Genomic DNA, 18,937 nt, shown 5'->3' with positions numbered 1-18,937 from the left:
GTCGACCAGATACTGCAACCCACGGCCACGGTGGCGGACGTCCAAGAGCCGCCTCACTTTGAAAGCTGGGTGCCCGTCAATTGACAACGGAGGAGGAGGAGTCGGCACCGGGGGGGACAACAGGCATGACGAGACTGGCTTGACCTGGGAAACATGGAAGGTGGGGTGGACACGGAGAGACCTTGGGCGCTTGAGGCGGACTGAGCAAGGATTCACCACCTTCTCTATTACTTAGGGGCCGATGAACTGTGGAGCCAGTTTCCTGGAGTCAACCCGTAGTGGCAGGTGCTTTGAGGAGAGCCATACCCTCTGACCCACAGAGTAGACCGGTGGTGGCGCACGGCGGCAGTTGGAATGGGCCTGGGAACTTTCAGAAGAGCGAATAAGAGCAGCGCGTGCCCTTTTCCAAATGTTGGTGCACCAGCTGATGTGCCTTTGCACTGAGGTAACCGCAATGTCCTGCTCTTGGGATGGGAACAAAGGGGGTTGATAGCCCAATGAGCATAGCAAGGGGGACATGGCTGAGGAGGCGTTCGGCAAGGTGTTATGGGCATATTCGACCCAGGGAAGAAGGTCACTCCACGAGCTGGGACAGGACTGTGCAACACAGCAGAGGGCCACTTCCAGCTGCTGGTTTGTGCGTTCACACTGGCCGTTGGTATGAGGATGGTAACCTGAGGAGAGACTCACACCAACGTCCAGAGCTGCGCAGAAGGCCTTCCATACTTGGGAGATGAATTGTGGACCTCTGTCTGACAAAATGTCGGCCGGAATGCCGTGCAGGCGGAAAACATTTTGAACCAGTAACTCGCCGGTCTTCTTCGCTGATGGGAGTTTTCAAAGCGGGATGAAGTGGGCCCCCTTCGAAAATTTGTCAACCACAGTGAGTATTATGGTGTTACCTTTGGAAGGGGGGAGACCGGAGACAAAGTCCAGGGCGATATGAGAGCACGGGCGACTAGGGATGGGAAGCGGGCAAACCAGAGCTGGGTTTGGTGGAGGTCTTGCTGCGGGCGCAGACGTGGCAAGCCTTGACAAAAGCCCGAGTGTCCTCCGGCATGGTGGCCCACCAGAACCGCTGACGCAGCACAGCCAGGGTCCTGCTGATACCTGGATGGCAGAAGAGGCGGGACGAGTGGGCCCACTCTAGCACCTGTTGCCGGACTGAGACGGGAACAAACAAGGTAGTCTGAGGTCCCTCTCGGGGGTCAGGGTGCTCATCAAGGGCCTCCTTAACCTTCGACTCAACCTCCCATTCCACTGCAGCGAGAAAAGGGGTGGGAGGGAGTATGGGGGCTGGATCTACCCTGGTCTTGCTAGGCAGGAACTGACGGAACAGGGCGTCAGGCTTGATATTAAGGGCCCCTGGGATGTAAGAGAGGGAAAAATTAAAACGTTCAAAAAACATGGCCCACCTGGCCTGGCGTGGGTTGAGCCTCCGGGCGGCCTTCAGGTACTCAGGTTCTTGTGATCTGTCAGAACGATAAATGGCTGGCAAGCTCCCTCCAGCAGGTGTCGCCACTCCTCCAGGGCAAGCTTAATGGCCAGCAATTCACGGTCACCAATGCCATAGTTTTGCTCAGCGGGGGAGAGCCTGCGGGAGAAAAATGCACAAGGGTGCTCTTTGCCATCGCTGGTCTGCCATTACGACAAGACCGCTCCCATGCCCACTTCAGAGGCATCCACCTCCATGATGAACTGTAGGGTAAGGTCAGGATGCGCCAGCACGGGGGCTGAAGTGAAGCGTTGATTAAGGTCCTCAAAGGTGGTGTTGGCTGTGTCGGACCAGAGAAAAGGCAAGGCAGTTGACGTCAGGGCTGCGACCCGACTGTAATTTCTGATGAACCTCCAGTAGAAATTAGCAAACCCGAGGAAACGTAGTTGTTTCCGATCGGTGTGGCGAGACCACTACACCACCGCGGTTACCTTGCTGGGGTCCATACGGAGTTCTCCGCCAGCAATGACGTAGCCAAGGAATGTGACCTCTGGAACGTGGAACACTTCTCCGCTTTAACGAACAGCCGGTTCTCCGAGAGGCTCTGGAGGCCCTGGCGCACATGCTGCTGATGCTCTGTGAGGAGAAAATCAGGATATCATCAAGATATACAAACACAAACCTGTTGATCATGTCCACAACACGTCATTGACCAAGTTTTGGAACACTGCGGGGGCATTGGCAAGTCCAAAAGGCATGACGAGATACTTGTAATGACCATGGGGCGTGTTGAGTGCAGTTTTCCACTCGTCTTTCTCCCTGATGCGGACCAGGTGATAAACGTTGCGCAGGTCTAGCTTTGTGAATACATGCGCACCATGGAGGGAGGTGAATGCAGAGTCCATCAGGGGAAGCGGGTACGTGTTCTTGATTGTGATTTTGTTGAGGCCCCGGAAATCAACAATAGGCCTCGATGTGCCATCGTTCTTTCCGACAAAGAAGAAGCCGGCGCCGACGGGGGAGGAGGACAGACAGATTATACCAGTGGCCAAGGACTCCGTGATGTAAGACTGCAGCGCCTCCCTCTCAGGCTCAGAGATCTTATACATACACCCCTTCGGCAGGACGGCGTCAGGAAGGAGGTCTATGGCACAGTCATAAGGGCGGTGGGGGGCAGGGCCCCTGCACGGTCCTTGCTGAAGACCAGGCCCAGGTCATGGTAGCACACAGGGACTGACGAGAGGTCGGGCTGGACTGGATCCTGAACAGGATAGGCCGGAGCTAGGGCAGACCTTAAATAATTATTGTGGGAGTGGGCACTCCACGAGGTGATCTTGGGGTGGGTCCAATTCTCCACCGGGTTGTGAGTCTTGAGCCATGGTAGGCCTAGAACCAATGGCATGCGAGGGCAGTCAATAACAAATAGACTAAGCATTTCTTGATTACCCTAAAGGAGATGGTGGACTGGGTCGGTCTGCTCCCTCACACTAAACAGCACCTGCCCATTGAGTGCGATGGTTCTTAACGGAGCGGGCAACGGGCGTGTTACGACACCCAGCTGTTTCACCAGCCTGCGATCGATAAAACTTTCATCAGCTCCACAATCAATAAAAGCCTTCACACTGCAGGACTGGTCTTTCCAGGACAGAGTGGCTGGGAGCTGGAGCCGGGCTGCAGAATTATTAGATGCCTGACCCAGCAGTATCTCCTCACCTACTGGAGAACCTGCCCCTCTTCCCAGACGTACCGGACAATGGCGGAGAAAACGCCCCGCCTGGCCACAGTAGATGCATAGCTGGGCAGTGAGTCTGCGGTTGCATTCTTCCTCAGTAAGCCTGGCTCGCCCTAGCTGCATTGGCTCCGGATTCTCAGCAGAGGGCAGTGTGGAGGCGACAGCAGGTGGCGGAAATCTTGAAGGAGGGGCCATACTTGAGGCAGCAGAGCATCGAAACGCGGAAGACTGCAGCTCGCGGCGTTGTCGTCGTCCCTCGCGAAGTCGATTATCGATTTGCGGTCTTTTTTCTGTCGGAATGACTAAAAGTTGCTGTGTTGCGGGTTTTCACACAAGGAAGAGTTTGGAGCCGCATTTGAAGTTCTTTATTCTTCCTCGTGAGAGGAAGAGAAACAAATGGCTGAAAGCAATTAATCGAGGAACAGTAAAAGAAGACCAGTGTCTCATTTTACCCTCAATCTATGGTTCTGGCTGGGATTGGCTGACGACCATTTTAGGATGGACTCCGCCTCCTGCACATTGTTAGCTCGGAGATGCTCCTGTACCCCCGCGACCCTGGTAAGGATTAGTGAGACCGAAAATGAAAGACTGTTTTTGGTGGAGGAAACCAGAACACCTTTGTGAACAGAAGAACTACAGTACAGTGGTACCTCTACTTACGACATTAATTGGTTCTGAAGTCACCCGAAAACCTCGTAAATATAAACATGTTTTACATATAAAGCCCCTAATCTGTTCCAAGCACTACTGACACGTCACATTAAATTTTAAAATTAGGGTAAAACCAGAATAAAACAACAGCCAAACACATTTGAATCATTCCATATACCTGACCTAACAGTTCATATCTTACCTTTCAAGTGAGGCACTGTCCTCTTTCACGAGATTGGTGGTGCCTATCGCCGATCTCACTCTCGGAACACAAAAACGCGAAGAGACCCGCTGTAGCAACAATAACACCATCGCACCTGTGCATGTCATCGTACTGCGACACCCATATCGTAACATCATCCACAATAGGCCAATAGGAGAGCAGCAGACTTAAGGGGACAGGAATGGAAACGTTATGACCAATAGGGCAGCAGGATCTTATGGCGCGACAGTTAAAAGCAGAAAGCAGGAGGTACATACTTATCTTTTACAGTATTGTATAGTATTTTTGTCTCTCGTAACCTGGAATTTCTTTCTTAAAAAAGGCAAAATTTTCCCATTGAAACGTATTGTTAGCTGAAAATAACGTTTGTAGAGACGTTTGTAAGATTTTTAGCACTCCGTCAATACTGCCTTCCCAAACCTGGCAGTGTGACATCATTTGCAGAAAACAACAGAAGACATGGCGGACTTTATCCATGGCAGCACCAGCTATAGTAATATTTCCTGCAAAGTACCCATTCAGGATCGCTTTTTTGTGACATTAAAGATAATGATGGCTCCCAGGAAAGATTATCTATAATTCATCCTTACATATTTGAACCTGAGGCGTCAGATGACGACCATTTACTCAGCACAGTAGACGGCGCCAATGACGCCGATTGGCAGCTCGAACACTTCACGAAAGGGAAAGGAAATAAGCCTATGTCTACCATTGTGATTTCTCTCTGAACCTGTCTTTTCCCAATCATTGTGATAAAACAGTAGGCAGTAGGATTTGCACTCCTATTTCCACAGAATTGTATCAAATTTTAGAAAAGGAAAAGCCAGTAATGGTCTACTTACGTCTTTGAAAAACCAAGGTTGTATTCTCCTAGGTCAGAGGTAGGGAATCTATTCTCGCAAGCCATTCCTGGCTCTTTTGGTGAGCTTTCCACAAACCCGTAGTTTTAAATGTGGAACTGGCCGGCTCATTTGACGTGAACGAGCTGTGATGAGCTGATGGTCCTTTGACACATTTTTCTTTGACCTTCAAACATACATCGCAGTAATATGCTTCAATTCAGTGCCCGGTGGTGTTCCTCCCATCACGGATTGCAGTGAGCTGGGCGTAAATACAGATCTCATCTTGCACCTCGCCCCTCCAACTCAATGCTGAGCGATCTGGAGTATATAAAAATGCGTAGGGGAAAATTAAACCGCAAAAGTGAACTGATTGGCTCCTCAAGTCATCGAGGTGGGCAATCAGTTTGACTTCCATGACTTTTTTGCCTGTCAAAATTTCCCCTTCCAGGAAATATATGCAGTGCCACACCATGATTCTATTTGTTATTTTCCAAGTGGTGAGTGTGCAACGATTGTAACATACCAAGTAACAATCTCAGGCTTTCGTTGTTGTTTTCCAAAGATTTATTTCAATCACAACTCGGCGACTGCTCGAAAAAGCCGAGCTTGCCCTCACACTTGCTCACTCTCGCATGATGCGTTCAAATGCACTAACGAAAAAAAAACAACGATCACAAAGTCGACCTGAACAAGCTGGCAACAGAATATTTAAATATACAGTATTTAATATACAAGTATATAATATAACTGTATAAGTATATATATTTATATATAGATAGATATATATATATATATATACACACACACACACACACACACACATTGGGGCAAAAAAGTATTTAGTCAACCACCAATTGTGCAAGTTCTCCTACTTGAAAAGATTAGACAGGCCTGTAATTGTCAACATGGGTAAACCTCAACCATGAGAGACAGAATGTGGAAAAAAAAAAAACTGAAAATCACATTGTTTGATTTTTAAATAATTTATTTCCAAATTAGAGTGGAAAATAAGTATTTGGTCACCTACAAACAAGCAAGAATTCTGGCTGTCAAAGAGGTCTAAGTTATTCTAACGAGGTCTAACGAGGCTCCACTCGTTACCTGTATTAATGGCACCTGTTTTAACTCATTATCGGTATAAAACACACCTGTCCACAACTCAATCAGTCATGCTCCAAACTCCACTATGGTCAAGACCAAAGAGCTGTCGAAGGACACCAGAGACAAAATTGTAGACCTGCACCAGGCTGGGAAGACTGAATCTGCAATAGGTAAAGCACTTGGTGTAAAGAAATCAACTGTGGGAGCAATTATTAGAAAATGGAAGACATACAAGACCACTGATAATCTCCTTCGATCTGGGGCTCCATGCAAGATCACACTCCGTGGCATCAAAATGATAAGAACGGTAACCAAAAATTCCTAGGGGACCTAGTGAATGACCTTCAGAGAGCTGGGACCACAGTAACAAAGGCTACTATCAGTAACACAATGTGCCGCCAGGGACTCAAATCCTGCACTGCCAGACGTGTCCCCATGCTGAAGCCAGTACACGTCCAGGCCCGTCTGCGGTTCGCTAGAGAGCATTTGGATGATCCAGAAGAGGACTGGGAGAATGTGTTATGGTCAGATGGAACCAAAATAGAACTTTTTGGTAGAAACACATGTTCTCGTGTTTGGAGGAGAAAGAACACTGAATTACATCCAAAGAACACCATACCCACTGTGAAGCATGGGGGTGGAAATATCGTGCTTTGAAGCTGTTTTTCTGTAAAGGGACCAGGAAGACTGATCTGTGTAAAGGAAAGAATGAATGGGGCCATGTATCGAGAGATTTTGAGTGAAAATCTCCTTCCATCAGCAAGGGCATTGAAGATGAGACGTGGCTGGGTCTTTCAGCATGACAATGATCCCAAACACACAGCCAATGCAACAAAGGAGTGGCTTCGTAAGAAGCATTTCAAGGTCCTGGAGTGGCCTCGCCAGTCTCCAGATCTCAACACCATACAAAATCTGTGGAAGGAGTTGAAAGTCCATGTTGTCCAACAACAGCCCCAAAACATCACTGCTCTAGAGGAGATCTGCATGGAGGAATGGGCCAAAATACCAGCAACAGTGTATGAAAAACTTGAAGAGTTCCAGAAAACGTTTGGCCTCCGTTATTGCCAACAAAGGGTACATAATAAAGTATTGAGATGAACTTTTGGTATCGACCAAATACTTATTTTCCACCAAATAAATTCTTTAAAAATCAAACAATGTGATTTTCTGTTTTTTCATGTTGACAATTATAGGCCTAATATATGTATATATATATATATATATATATATATATATATATATATATATATATATACATATATTAGGCCTGTCAAAATTATTGCGTTCACGGGCGTTAATTTTTTGGATTAATCACGTTAAAATGTTTGACGTATTTAACGCACATGCCCCGCCCCATTTGTTACCTGGGTTTTTTGTCGCCCTCTGCTGGCGCTTGGGTGCGACTGATTTAATGGGTTTTTCAGCACCCTGAGCATTGTGTAATGATTGACATCAACAATAGCGAGCTACTCGTCTATTTTTTGTTTGACCATTTCACGAATTTTATGAAAACGAAAACATTAGGGGGGGTTTTATTATAAAATTTCTATAACTTGTACTAACATTTATCTTTTAAGAACTTTCTTTCTATCCATAGATCGCTTTAACAGAATGTTAATAATGTTAATGCCATCTTGTTGATTTATTGTTATAGTAAACAAATACAGTACTTATGTACAGTATGTTGAATGTATATATCCGTCTTGTGTCTTATCTTTCCATTCCAACAATAATTTACAGAAAAATATGGCATATTTTATAGATGGTTTGAACTGCGATTAATTACGATTAATTAATTTTTAAGCTGTGATTAACTCGATTAAAAATTTTAATCGTTTGACAGCCCTAATATATACAGTATACATATATATACATATACATATACATATATACATATACACATATATACATATATACATATACATATATATATACACATATATATACATATATACACATATATATACATATATATACATATATATACACATATATACACATATATATACATATATACACACATATATATACATATATATATATATACACACACATATATATTAGGGCTGTCAAAATTATCGCGTTAACGGGCGTTAATTAATTTTTTAAATTAATCACGTTAAAATATTTGACGCAATTAACGCACTAGGCCCGCTCAGACAGATTTAAATGTCAGTAGAGTGAAAGCCCAACTTGTTAATTGTGTTTTATGGAGTTTTTCCGCCCTCTGCTGGCGCTTGGGTGTGACTTGCATATGTGATGTGGCGTAATGTCGCCCTCTGCTGGCGATTCAGTGCAGCTGATTATTTGGGTTTCGGCGCGCTTTTCTGACGTGATTATATGTCGACGCGAACTCACACTAATAGACAGTGCTATTCAGACCAGCTAACGTCCGCATCCAGTATTCAGTGGCAGTTCTCATAGCCCCATCACACTGTTTGTGTCTAATACATGCATCGCTTGTGAGTTATATTCCTCCTTTGTTTATATTCATGAGCATTAGATAGTTATTGATTATGTGTATTTGAATTTGTTCACATACGTATATGGTGAAATGCAGTTACATTGTTAGATGCTTGTGAGCTAATTGGCTAGTGCTACTGCTCAAATGGACACGTGTGTGTACATTTTATGTTATTTTGTGATTCATGCAAGTTATTGACACATTGCCTTGTTATTTTCAGTTTTACAAAAATACAAGAAACGTGCTCCTGTCAAAAAGAGATGACTTCAGTAAAACCCATGCAACTTTGCCACACCGTCTGATTTCTTTTTGGAACTTATGTTCGCTATCTGTCATTTTGTGTACTCACACACATTGAAGACAGAATAGGGCTACTAGTTTATTTTTTGATTGAAAATTTTACAAATTTTATTAAAACGAAAACATTAAGAGGCGTTTTAATATAACATTTCTATAACTTGTACTAATATTCATCTTTTAAGAACTACAAGTCTTTCTATCCATGGATCACTTTAAACGAATGTCAATAATGTTAATGCCATCTTGTTGATTTATTGTTATAATAAACAAATACAGTCCTTATGTACCGTATGTTGAATGTATATATCCATCTTGTCTTATCTTTCCATTCCAACAATAATTTACAGAAAAATATGGCATATTTTATAGATGGTTTGAATTGCGATTAATTGCGATTAATTACGATTAATTAATTTTTAAGCTGTAATTAACTCGATTAAAAATTTTAATCGTTTGACAGCCCTAATATATATATATATATATATTAGGCCTGAACGATATATCGTTTAAACATCGCCATCGCGATGTGCGCATGCGCAATAGTCCCATCGCAAGGACGTGCGATAGTTTTTTCATTTCATTATTTTTTTAATCCACAAACGTTTGTTTTGAGGAAGGAGAGCGCACAGCTTTTCTTTCCCTCCAGCAAGTCATCGGCTCCTCCCCCTCCTCCTGCGACAGCGGAGTGGAGGGAGGAGGGGCCGAACAGCAGAGCGGAGGGAGGAGGGCCCGTTCTCAAAGTGAAAGCAAGCAATCAACACGTTGGAGGAGCAAGGAAGACTGTATCCAAAAGGAGTTTTGGAAGTATTTTGGCAAGAACAAGACTATAAGGGACAAAAAAACAGCCCTGTCGACAGTGCCTCGCCGTGGTTGCCTCAACAAGAAGTAATCTGTCGAACATGTGGGACCATTTAAAACGCAGGTATCTATGCATTCCTGCTACGAGCTTCCCATCAGAGGCTTTTTAGTACAGGTGGGAACATTGTTACGTGCCAACGTTCTTGTCTCAAGCCTGCAATAGTGAATAAACTAGTAGTCTTGGCCAAAAACCTATGAGACCCAGTTGAGAATTGCTGAGCAAGGAAGGTGGACGATATGCAGACAAATACATAACACAGCTGCAGAAATGTCTTTTCTTCTTTTTATTCATGTGACAGCTGTCAGGAAGGCAGGAAATTTGGGAGTTAAAATGGTTCTGTTATTCATCAGTTATTTGCAGTTAATCAGTTCAATTATTTACAAGTTCAATTGAGTTTCTGTTTCTTTTATATTTAAATTGATTGTAAATCGTATTTTTCAAATAACTATATATAGTACTGCTGCACATAAAGTTTTGACACTTAATATTTTTGTTTAAATATTTTTACAACTTTGTTGCCGTTTTGCAGTTTTATATTGTAATATTTTGTGTAAACAACTCAGGGGACTAATGCACTTGCACTTTTATTAGTCAGATTTAATATTTAAGTTCAAATATGTTGACAACTGTTGTTTTACTGAGGTTTTTATTTATTGTTATAGTTTGTGAACAACTCTTTTATTTGTCATATTTAATATTTTTGTTCAAATATGTTTACAGTACAACTTTGTTGTTATTTTACAGAAGTTTTTATTTATTGTTATATTTTGTCAAAAACATAGGGGACTAATGCACCTGCTCTTTTATTTATCATTTAATGTATTTGCTGCTGTTGAAGTGTAAAATATTGTGTTCAATAAATGATCGATTTTGTGCAGACATGGCTTCCTGGATCCCTTCATACAGCAATCTTCATCATTCACAAATGAAACGGTATTATATGAATATACTGTGGTCACAGTGTGTCATGTAAAGTATTTCCAAACAGCTATTCAAGTCATCTAGTGAAAATTTCTTTAAAAAAAGATATATATATATATTTTTAATATCGCAATATAATATCGCAATATATTGCAAACCTAAAAAAAATCGCAACAATAGGTTTTTTCCAATATCGTTCAGGCCTAATATATATATATATATATATATATATATATATATATATATATATATATATATATATATATATATATATATATATGGTGGAAAACATTCAGTTGACTTGAAGTTCCGCTCTGAGACCCCCAATATGACCAAATTTTAAAATTGTCCTATATGCAAGTGTTGGAAAGCTTAAAATCTCAATTTTATGGGGAATTAAAATATTGAACACAAGGGCATCTAAAAAAATATATATTTTTAACCCCCTAAACCACAGGAGTCAAACCGGTCCTCAAAGGGCCGCAGTGGGGCCTGGATTTCATTCCAACCAAACAAGATGAATACCTTTTCACCAATCTGGTGTTTTACAAGCGTAATCAGTTGATTGCAGTCAGGTGCTGCTTATTTTGGCAGAAACCTCATTGGTTGAACTGTCTGTGCTGGATCTGTTGGAACAAAGACCAGGACCCACTGCGGCTCTTTGTGGAATCGGTTTGACACCACTGCCCTAAACCCTAACTTGAGGTGAGAGCATGAGAGAGCATAATTAAAGACACCATGATTTTAACGAGGTATTATCGCATACTTACCTTGTTACGATCCAAAAACCCTGTGTAGTATATCTCACCGAGTGTCAAAACACAGCTGTGAATGGCCCCAGCCGGACTTTTGGGGGATTTTATGGGCGAAACACGGTAAAATAACAAGGGTTTTAATCCAGAAATCGGCGACATCAAGGAGTGGTCGAGATTTTCTTTTTCAAATATTTACCTTTTTTTTTTCAATTTTTCTTTGTTTGGATCAATTATTAGTCATCTAAAATATCGGGGAAAATGCGACAGTAACAAGAACAATACAGTGAAGCGATAGTTATGTGGGAGATATCAGTGACCTATTTACAGACATTTTTTTCATTGTGATGTAATTTGTTTAATAGTTTAAAATATGCGAGTGAATAATTTTACAAAGTTGTTTTTTTTTTTCAAGTTAATATTACACATCAATTAATGATTCTTAGCTAAAAATGATAGACATTTCAAATAATAAATATAATTACTTACCTTCTTTTTATGGCTGGGTTGAAACAAAAGCGGTTGCGTAGTGTCTTTAAACACGGGTCTCCAGCGTAAAATGGACAAATTAAAAATAGTTCGGGGGCTTAATGCGGCATAAAACTGCTATGGCAGCATATTGTAGCATCATCAGGGCTGTCATTGACACTGTAATTTATGCACCAGCGCGGGGGCTGTCACTGGTGTACTGCTCCGATTGGTGGACTGCATCGCCGATACTCTATGTCAGGGGTCCCCAAACTACGGCCCGCGGGCCGGATACGGCCCGCAGCCACATTTGGTCCGGCCCCCTGAACAAAAAAAACAAACAAAAAAAAATTGTAAAAAAAAAAATTTTTTTTTTTTTTTTTTTCCCAATAGAGTTATTTATGTCCTGGCTTTTTTCTGTGAAGAACTGAGCAATGGTTATTTGGTTATTATCTATTTAATTAATACAGTATTATTATATTATATTACATTACATGATATTATATTATATTATATTATATTATATTATATTCAGGGGTGCACATAAGTGGTCCGCACATGCGTACTGGACGTAGACAAACGCGCTGGCCCTCAATTGCTTCCATACGCTTTTGCGTACTGATGGCTGACCACTATTTGCGGCGGACACAAGAAAATAACTTCTCAAAATGTCGATGAGGCAGGCCACACTGAGTAATTACTTCCGTGTTCCCCCACCCCCGTCAAAAGACAGACAGACGACAGAGACGTCACCGGAGCTACCGAAAAAAAGGACTTTTGCTGAAAAGTGGCTACAGGAGGTACCATGGCTAGAAGTGAATGATGCTCGCACGGAAATGCGGTACAAAATGTGCCGTGAGAATCCCAATGTCGCCGATTAGAGCAACGCATTTTATGTAGGGTCAAAGAATTTCAGCCATCCAAACTTTGAAAAGCACGAAAAAAACAGAGAGCATGTGGCAATTGAGCAAACTATCGATGTCAAACAGGACCCCACTCGCCCTATGGACATGTGGCGGAATAGGGCGGAATAAAGGTAATGAACAGCGACATGCACTGACAAACGTGTTTTTGCTCGCATTTTACAAAGCTAAACATACACGTTCAATGAGGTCTTATGAGGAGGACATCCCACTTTTAAAAAGGCTTGGAGTTAATGTGGGAGCCGCATAATGCCCTTTATTTTGAATTGGTGCTTTTATGTTTATTTCTTTACATTTCACTTCAAAGTAATGGCAATTTTGTTGTGCCAGTTGATGTTAATCAAGCATTAACTGTTAATATAATTAATCAAAGTTAATTTGCTCTAAGTAAAGCTTGTCATAAATTTATCGCATCAGGTGGGTCGGCTCTCATGCTCAATGAGGACCAAGTCACATCTCCAGGTCCTCCTCTGAGAACCTGGGCAAAAAAATTATGTGCACCCCTGATTATATTATATTATATTATATTATATTATATTATATTATATTATATTATATTATATTATATTATATTATATTATATTATATTATATTATATTATATTATATTATATTAAGGGCTGTCAAAGTTATCGCGTTAACGGGCGGTAATTAATTTTTTTCATTAATCACGTTAAAATATTTGACGCAATTAACGCATATGCCCCGCTCAAACAGATTAAAATGACAGCAGTGTCATGTCCACTTGTTACTTGTGTTTTTTGTCTCCCTCTGCTGGCGCTTGGGTGCGACTGATTTTATGCACCATGAGCATTGTGTAATTCTTGACATCAACAATGGTGAGCTACTAGTTAATTTTTTTGATTGAAAATTTTACCAATTTTATTAAAACGAAAACATTAAGAGGGGTTTTAACATAAAATTTCTATAATTTGTACTAAAATCTATCTTTTAAGAACTACAAGTCGTTCTATCCAGGGATTGCTTTGACAGAATATTAATGTTAATGCCATCTTGTTGATTTATTGTTATAATAAACAAATACAGTACTTATGTACAGTATGTTGAATGTATATATCCGTCTTGTGTCTTATCTTTCCATTCCAACAATAATTTACAGAAAAATAAGGCATATTTTAGAGATGTTTGAATTGCGATTAATTACGATTAATTTTTAAGCTGTGATTAACTCGCTTAAAAATTTTAATCGTTTGACAGCCCTAATTATATTATATTATACTATATTATATTATATCATTTTTATTTTATTTACTTTGGTTCCGTGAAGAATCCAGAAAGGGTTATTTGATTGTGGCTTTCTGAAAAACAATACATTTTTACATTTAGGGACTCCTGCAATCGTCACACTTTTTCTGTTACAAACTGACCCCGGCCCCTCATCAGAGAAGAGAAGGGTTATGTGGCCCTCACAGGAAAAAGTTTGGGGACCCCTGCTCTACGTAGTTGTTGTTTTTGCATTGATGTGGTGGCGGGTAGAGAATAAAAAAGGAGGTAAAAAGCGTTAGGGCTCGTGTGTTATTTTCGCTGCGAACCTTGCACTTAGCAAACGTTACAATCTAGACATATTGTTCTATTAAACAAAACAGCTTTTTCAGCTTAAAGTACAGCAGTTTATTTTTAAAAGGGGTGCAAGAGCAGAAACTGATTTTTCAGCCTTGTCTGTTTTTCCGCCATATACAGTTTATTGATACACACACACACACACTCTAGGGTGCTCGTGGAATCATATTTTAAAATATGTTTGGTGTTTTGGGTCCCTCGATCAAAAAGGTTCCCGACCCCTGTCCTGGTCGTTCAAAGCTGTCGTTGCTGAAATGTTGAAAACAAAAGAGATCGAAGAGCAGGGGAGAGGTTCTTGCTTGATACTCACAAAAGATGTCCAAATCCTTGGAGAAGAAGGTTTTTTGGGCCGATGATAGAGTCTCCAGCCTTTGCGTGAGCAATTCATCGCTACACATCGAGATGGCATGGTGAACCTCGCGATTAAAACCCAGAAAATATTTGCAATATATGGCAGGGATAGCGTAGTGCTCTTCTTCCATATTGGAGTGCTGGCAAGGTCTTTTGTAAATTACGTCATCAGGTAGCGGCCGGCTGCCTCGTTGCTATGGCAGTAACTCAAAAACGATGAGATCAATTCTTTTTTTTTTTTTTTTTTTTTTGTAATTTGAATTTTGACATATATTTAACAGGTCAGCGCTCAAGAATTGAACTCTTCACCTACCCTTTAATCTTATTTCTGAATGTCATGATAATTTATAATGTGCTCATACTTCTACAAAAAAATGCCCAATGTTGTTGTTTTAGCATGAGAAAAGATTACATAGTGTAGCAAAGTGGCAAAAATCTGATCAGTATCCTGTCACTTTTGTCAAAAGCCAATTCTCCATTTGCCTAGTCTTTTAAATACAATCTAAAGGACAGGGCAATTGCTTTCCACCTACAGTATGACTCAAAGATAGCTTATTAATTGAGTTACAATGGCTACTGACACTTCACTCTCGTATTCTCTCATATTCCATGTCAAAGGAACTTTCTAATGAGCAGCTGATATGCCAAGTTACAGAGTAGGGATGAAGAAATTCTCTATTTGCACACTCGTCTTGTCTTGTCATGCTGTGGCGTGTGTCTGCGTGAGTGGGTGAGTGTGCCTGTGTGTATGTTGGGTGTATAAATATGAATTAATGTAGTGCGAGTCTCATGGGTACTACAGTTTCCAGACTGTCCCCTGTGAACATTGGCAGCTCTGATCCATTCTTTAACATGCTCTCTTAAGACACAAATGTAAAACTGATGAAAGACAGAGACATGAGAATGATTAAAGGGGAAAAAAAGCTTTGGCTAATGTTGAGGATTCCGGGGTTTTGACGAAACTTTTGCAGTACATTTACTACTGACAGTAATTCCCACTTTAGCAACGAACTGTGTGTTTATCTGCTTTTCCAACGTTTCACCACTAAATCTCCCTGACTGTCAAGGGGTGCGTTAAACACAGATTCCGAATAGCAAACCTAAACAAATGGAGGAAGATTCAACAAGTTTACAGTGGGGCAAATAAGTATTTAGTCAACCACTAATTTTGCAAGTTCTCCCACTTGAAAATATTAGAGATGCATGTAATTGTCAACATGGGTATACCTCAATCATGAGAGACAGAATTTGGAGAAAAAAAAACACAGAAAATCACATTGTTTGATTTTTAAATTTTTTTTTTGCGAATCATGGTGGAAAATAAGTATTTGGTCAATACCAAAAGTTCATCTCAATACTTTGTTATGTACCCTTTGTTGGCAATAACAGAGGCCAAACGTTTTCTGTAACTCTTCACAGGCTTTTTACACACTGTTGCTGGTATTTTGGCCGTTCCTCCATGCAGATCTCCTCTAGAGCAGTGATATTTTGGGGCTGTTGTTGGGCAACACTGACTTTCAACTCCCTCCACAGATTTTCTATGGGGTTGAGATCTGGAGACTGGCTAGGCCACTCCAGGACCTTGAAATGCTTCTTACGAAGCCACTCCTTTGTTACCCTTGCTGTGTGTTTGGGATCATTTTCATGCTGAAAGACCCAGCCACGTCTCATCTTCAATGCCCTTGCTGATGGAAGGAGATTTTCACTCAAAATCTCTCGATACATGGCCCCATTCATTCTTTCCTTTACACAGATCAGCCGTCCTGGTCCCTTTACAGAAAAACAGCTTCAAAGCATGATATTTCCACCCCCATGGTTCATAGTGGGTATGGGGTTCTACGGATGCAATTCAGTATTCTATCTCCTCCAAATACGAGAACCAGTGTTTCTACTAAAAAGTTCTATTTTGGTTTCATCTGACCATAACATATTCTCCCAGTCCTCTTCTGGATCATCCAAATGCTCACTAGCGAACCGCAGACGGGCCTGGACGTGTACTGGCTTCAGCAGGGGGACACGTCTGGCAGTGCAGGATTTGAGTCCCTGGCGGCGCATTGTGTTACTGATAGTAGCCTTTGTTACTGTGGTCCCAGCTCTCTGTAGGTCATTCTCTAGGTCCCCCCGTGTGGTTCTGGAATTTTTGCTCACCGTTCTTGTTATCATTTTGACGCCACGGGGTGAGATCTTGCATGGAGCCCCAGATCGAAGGAGATTATCAGTGGTCTTGTATGTCTTCCATTTTCTCATAATTGCTCCCACAGTTGATTTCTTTACACCAAGCGTTTTACCTATTTCAGATTCAGTCTTCCCAGCCTGGTGCAAGTCTACAATTTTGTCTCTGGTGTCTATCGACAGGTCTTTGGTCTTGGCCATAGTGGAGTATGGAGTGTGACTGACTGAAGTTGTGGACAGGTGTCTTTTATACTGATAATGAGTTAAAACAGGTGCCAATAATACAGGTAACGAGTGGAGCCTCGTTAGACCTAGTTAGAAGAAGTTAGACCTCTTTGACAGCCAGAAATCTTGCTTGTTTGTAGGTGGTTTGTAGGTTTGTTTGGAAATAAAATTCTTTAAAAATCGAACAATGTGTTTCTCTGTTTTTTTTGTCCACATTCTGTCTCTCATGGTTGAGATTTACCCATGTTGACAATTACAGGCCTCTCTAATCTTTTGAAGTAGGAGAACTTGCACAATTGGTGGTGACTAAATACCTATTTGCCCTACTGTAGTTAACAAAATAGCATGTGTTAGTGCGCAAATACAAAACCTGTATTTTTTTGTACTACAAGTCTCTCTGGAGTTGAGTTACAGTAGTCAAAAAAGCCAGTGACAGTAAGACTTGTTAGGTAAATGCGAATAAACAGGTCTTTTGTCCTTCTAGGATCTCCATCCAAAAGTTTACACCGAGCCAAGTTTGCCTTTAATTCATTTTTGCACTGCCGTCTGTTTTAATTATAATCTTCAGAACACTTAAACTCGTTGACGCTGCTGTCCCATCAACGGTCTTTTAATTTATTCCACTTATTTTTATTCCAACATGAAATACCTTTGATCAACTTAATCAGAGGTTTTGGTGTGTATGTGTTTGTTTCCAAGGTGTCCATTGTGACAGTATGTGTGAGGAGGGACATTGGGGCCCCAACTGTTCTTATGGCTGCACTTGTGTCAATGGAGGCTCATGCTCCCCTGAGGATGGCACGTGTGCATGTGCTCCTGGTTACCGTGGAACCAACTGCAAACGAAGTAAGAAAGCCCAATACACTCCCACCACACTCATTTGACTGACATCAAAAGTGTGAATAACCCTGTACACTCCGCGCCGTACAATAGGGAACGCCAGCATCCCCTTGAGTTCTGTGGGCCATGAAGTCTGTTGTACTCGTCATAAAGACGTCATTTTTGGCCGGTCTATAGACGAATTGTAGATCTTTCATTCAACTCCAGATGGCAGCATTATCACATACAGTGGAATGAAAAAGTATCTGAAGCTTTTGGAATTTCTCACATTTCTGCAAAAAATCACCATCAAATGTGATCTGATCTTTCTCAAAATCATACAGATGAAAAAACAGTCTACTTTAACTAAAACCACCCAAACATTTATAGACTTTCATATTTTAATGAGGCTAGTATGCAAACAATGACAGAAGGGGAACAATAAGTAAGCGAACCATCACAACAACCAGACGCTTCCAGTAGCTGCAGATCAGTCTGGCACATCGATCAGGACTAATCTATGCCCCTTCTTTAGAGGTTAGATTTTGTGCCCGAACCCGACCCGACCCGAATGTTGGGTCGGGTCGGGCCCACATTTTAAGCATTCACGTTAGGGTCAGTTCGGGTCGGGCCGCCATGCCGGACTAATAAATTATTTTAATTTAAAAAAAAAAAAAAAAAAAAAATGGAGAGCAGGCTCTCTGTATTGAACTTCTGCTTGTGCGTGTGCACGAACGCCGTGGCGCCGGCCGCTTTTTATTCTTGTCCTCCCGCTGTACCATTTGCGCACGGCCGAGGCGCCACCCTCATTTTCATTTCCTTGTCAGAGAGGCGCGTCCATGTGAGAACAATATCCCACACACTCAGAAATATGTTTAACAAACTTTCCCAGCGTTATTTCGTTGTGTGAATGCTTTGATAATTCTCAAAAAAATATGTAGATTATTTAAACATTAAGAAAACTTGCGTTTTTTTCTGCCAACTCGAAGAAATGAAAATAAATTGCTGCTGCTGCGTTTTTTTCCGCGTCACTCAAAAAAAAAAAAAAAAATGGAGAGCAGGCTCTCTGTATTGCGCTTTTGCTTGTGCGTGTGCACGAACGCCGTGGCGCCGGCCGCT

At 41.5% G+C, this 18,937-nt stretch overlaps 1 protein-coding gene across 5 annotated transcripts in view; it reads left to right on the top strand.

Annotated features, from left to right (window-relative positions):
* The window catches only part of LOC130916860 (multiple epidermal growth factor-like domains protein 11), a 345,443-nt gene that overhangs the window by 216,982 nt on the left and 109,524 nt on the right, over window positions 1-18,937 (top strand). For all 5 annotated transcript variants that reach the window (XM_057837918.1, XM_057837935.1, XM_057837926.1 and 2 more), the window contains exon 14: window positions 17,699-17,845. In XM_057837918.1, coding sequence (XP_057693901.1) covers window positions 17,699-17,845 — 147 coding nt within the window. The remainder of the gene's footprint in view (window positions 1-17,698; window positions 17,846-18,937) is intronic.

Source organism: Corythoichthys intestinalis, chromosome 1 (genome assembly GCF_030265065.1).
Source record: "Corythoichthys intestinalis isolate RoL2023-P3 chromosome 1, ASM3026506v1, whole genome shotgun sequence".
NCBI classification, from domain to species: domain Eukaryota; kingdom Metazoa; phylum Chordata; class Actinopteri; order Syngnathiformes; family Syngnathidae; genus Corythoichthys; species Corythoichthys intestinalis.
The sequence above is the reverse complement of the archived record's forward strand: the minus strand, read 5'-3'. Positions and strand labels throughout refer to the sequence as shown.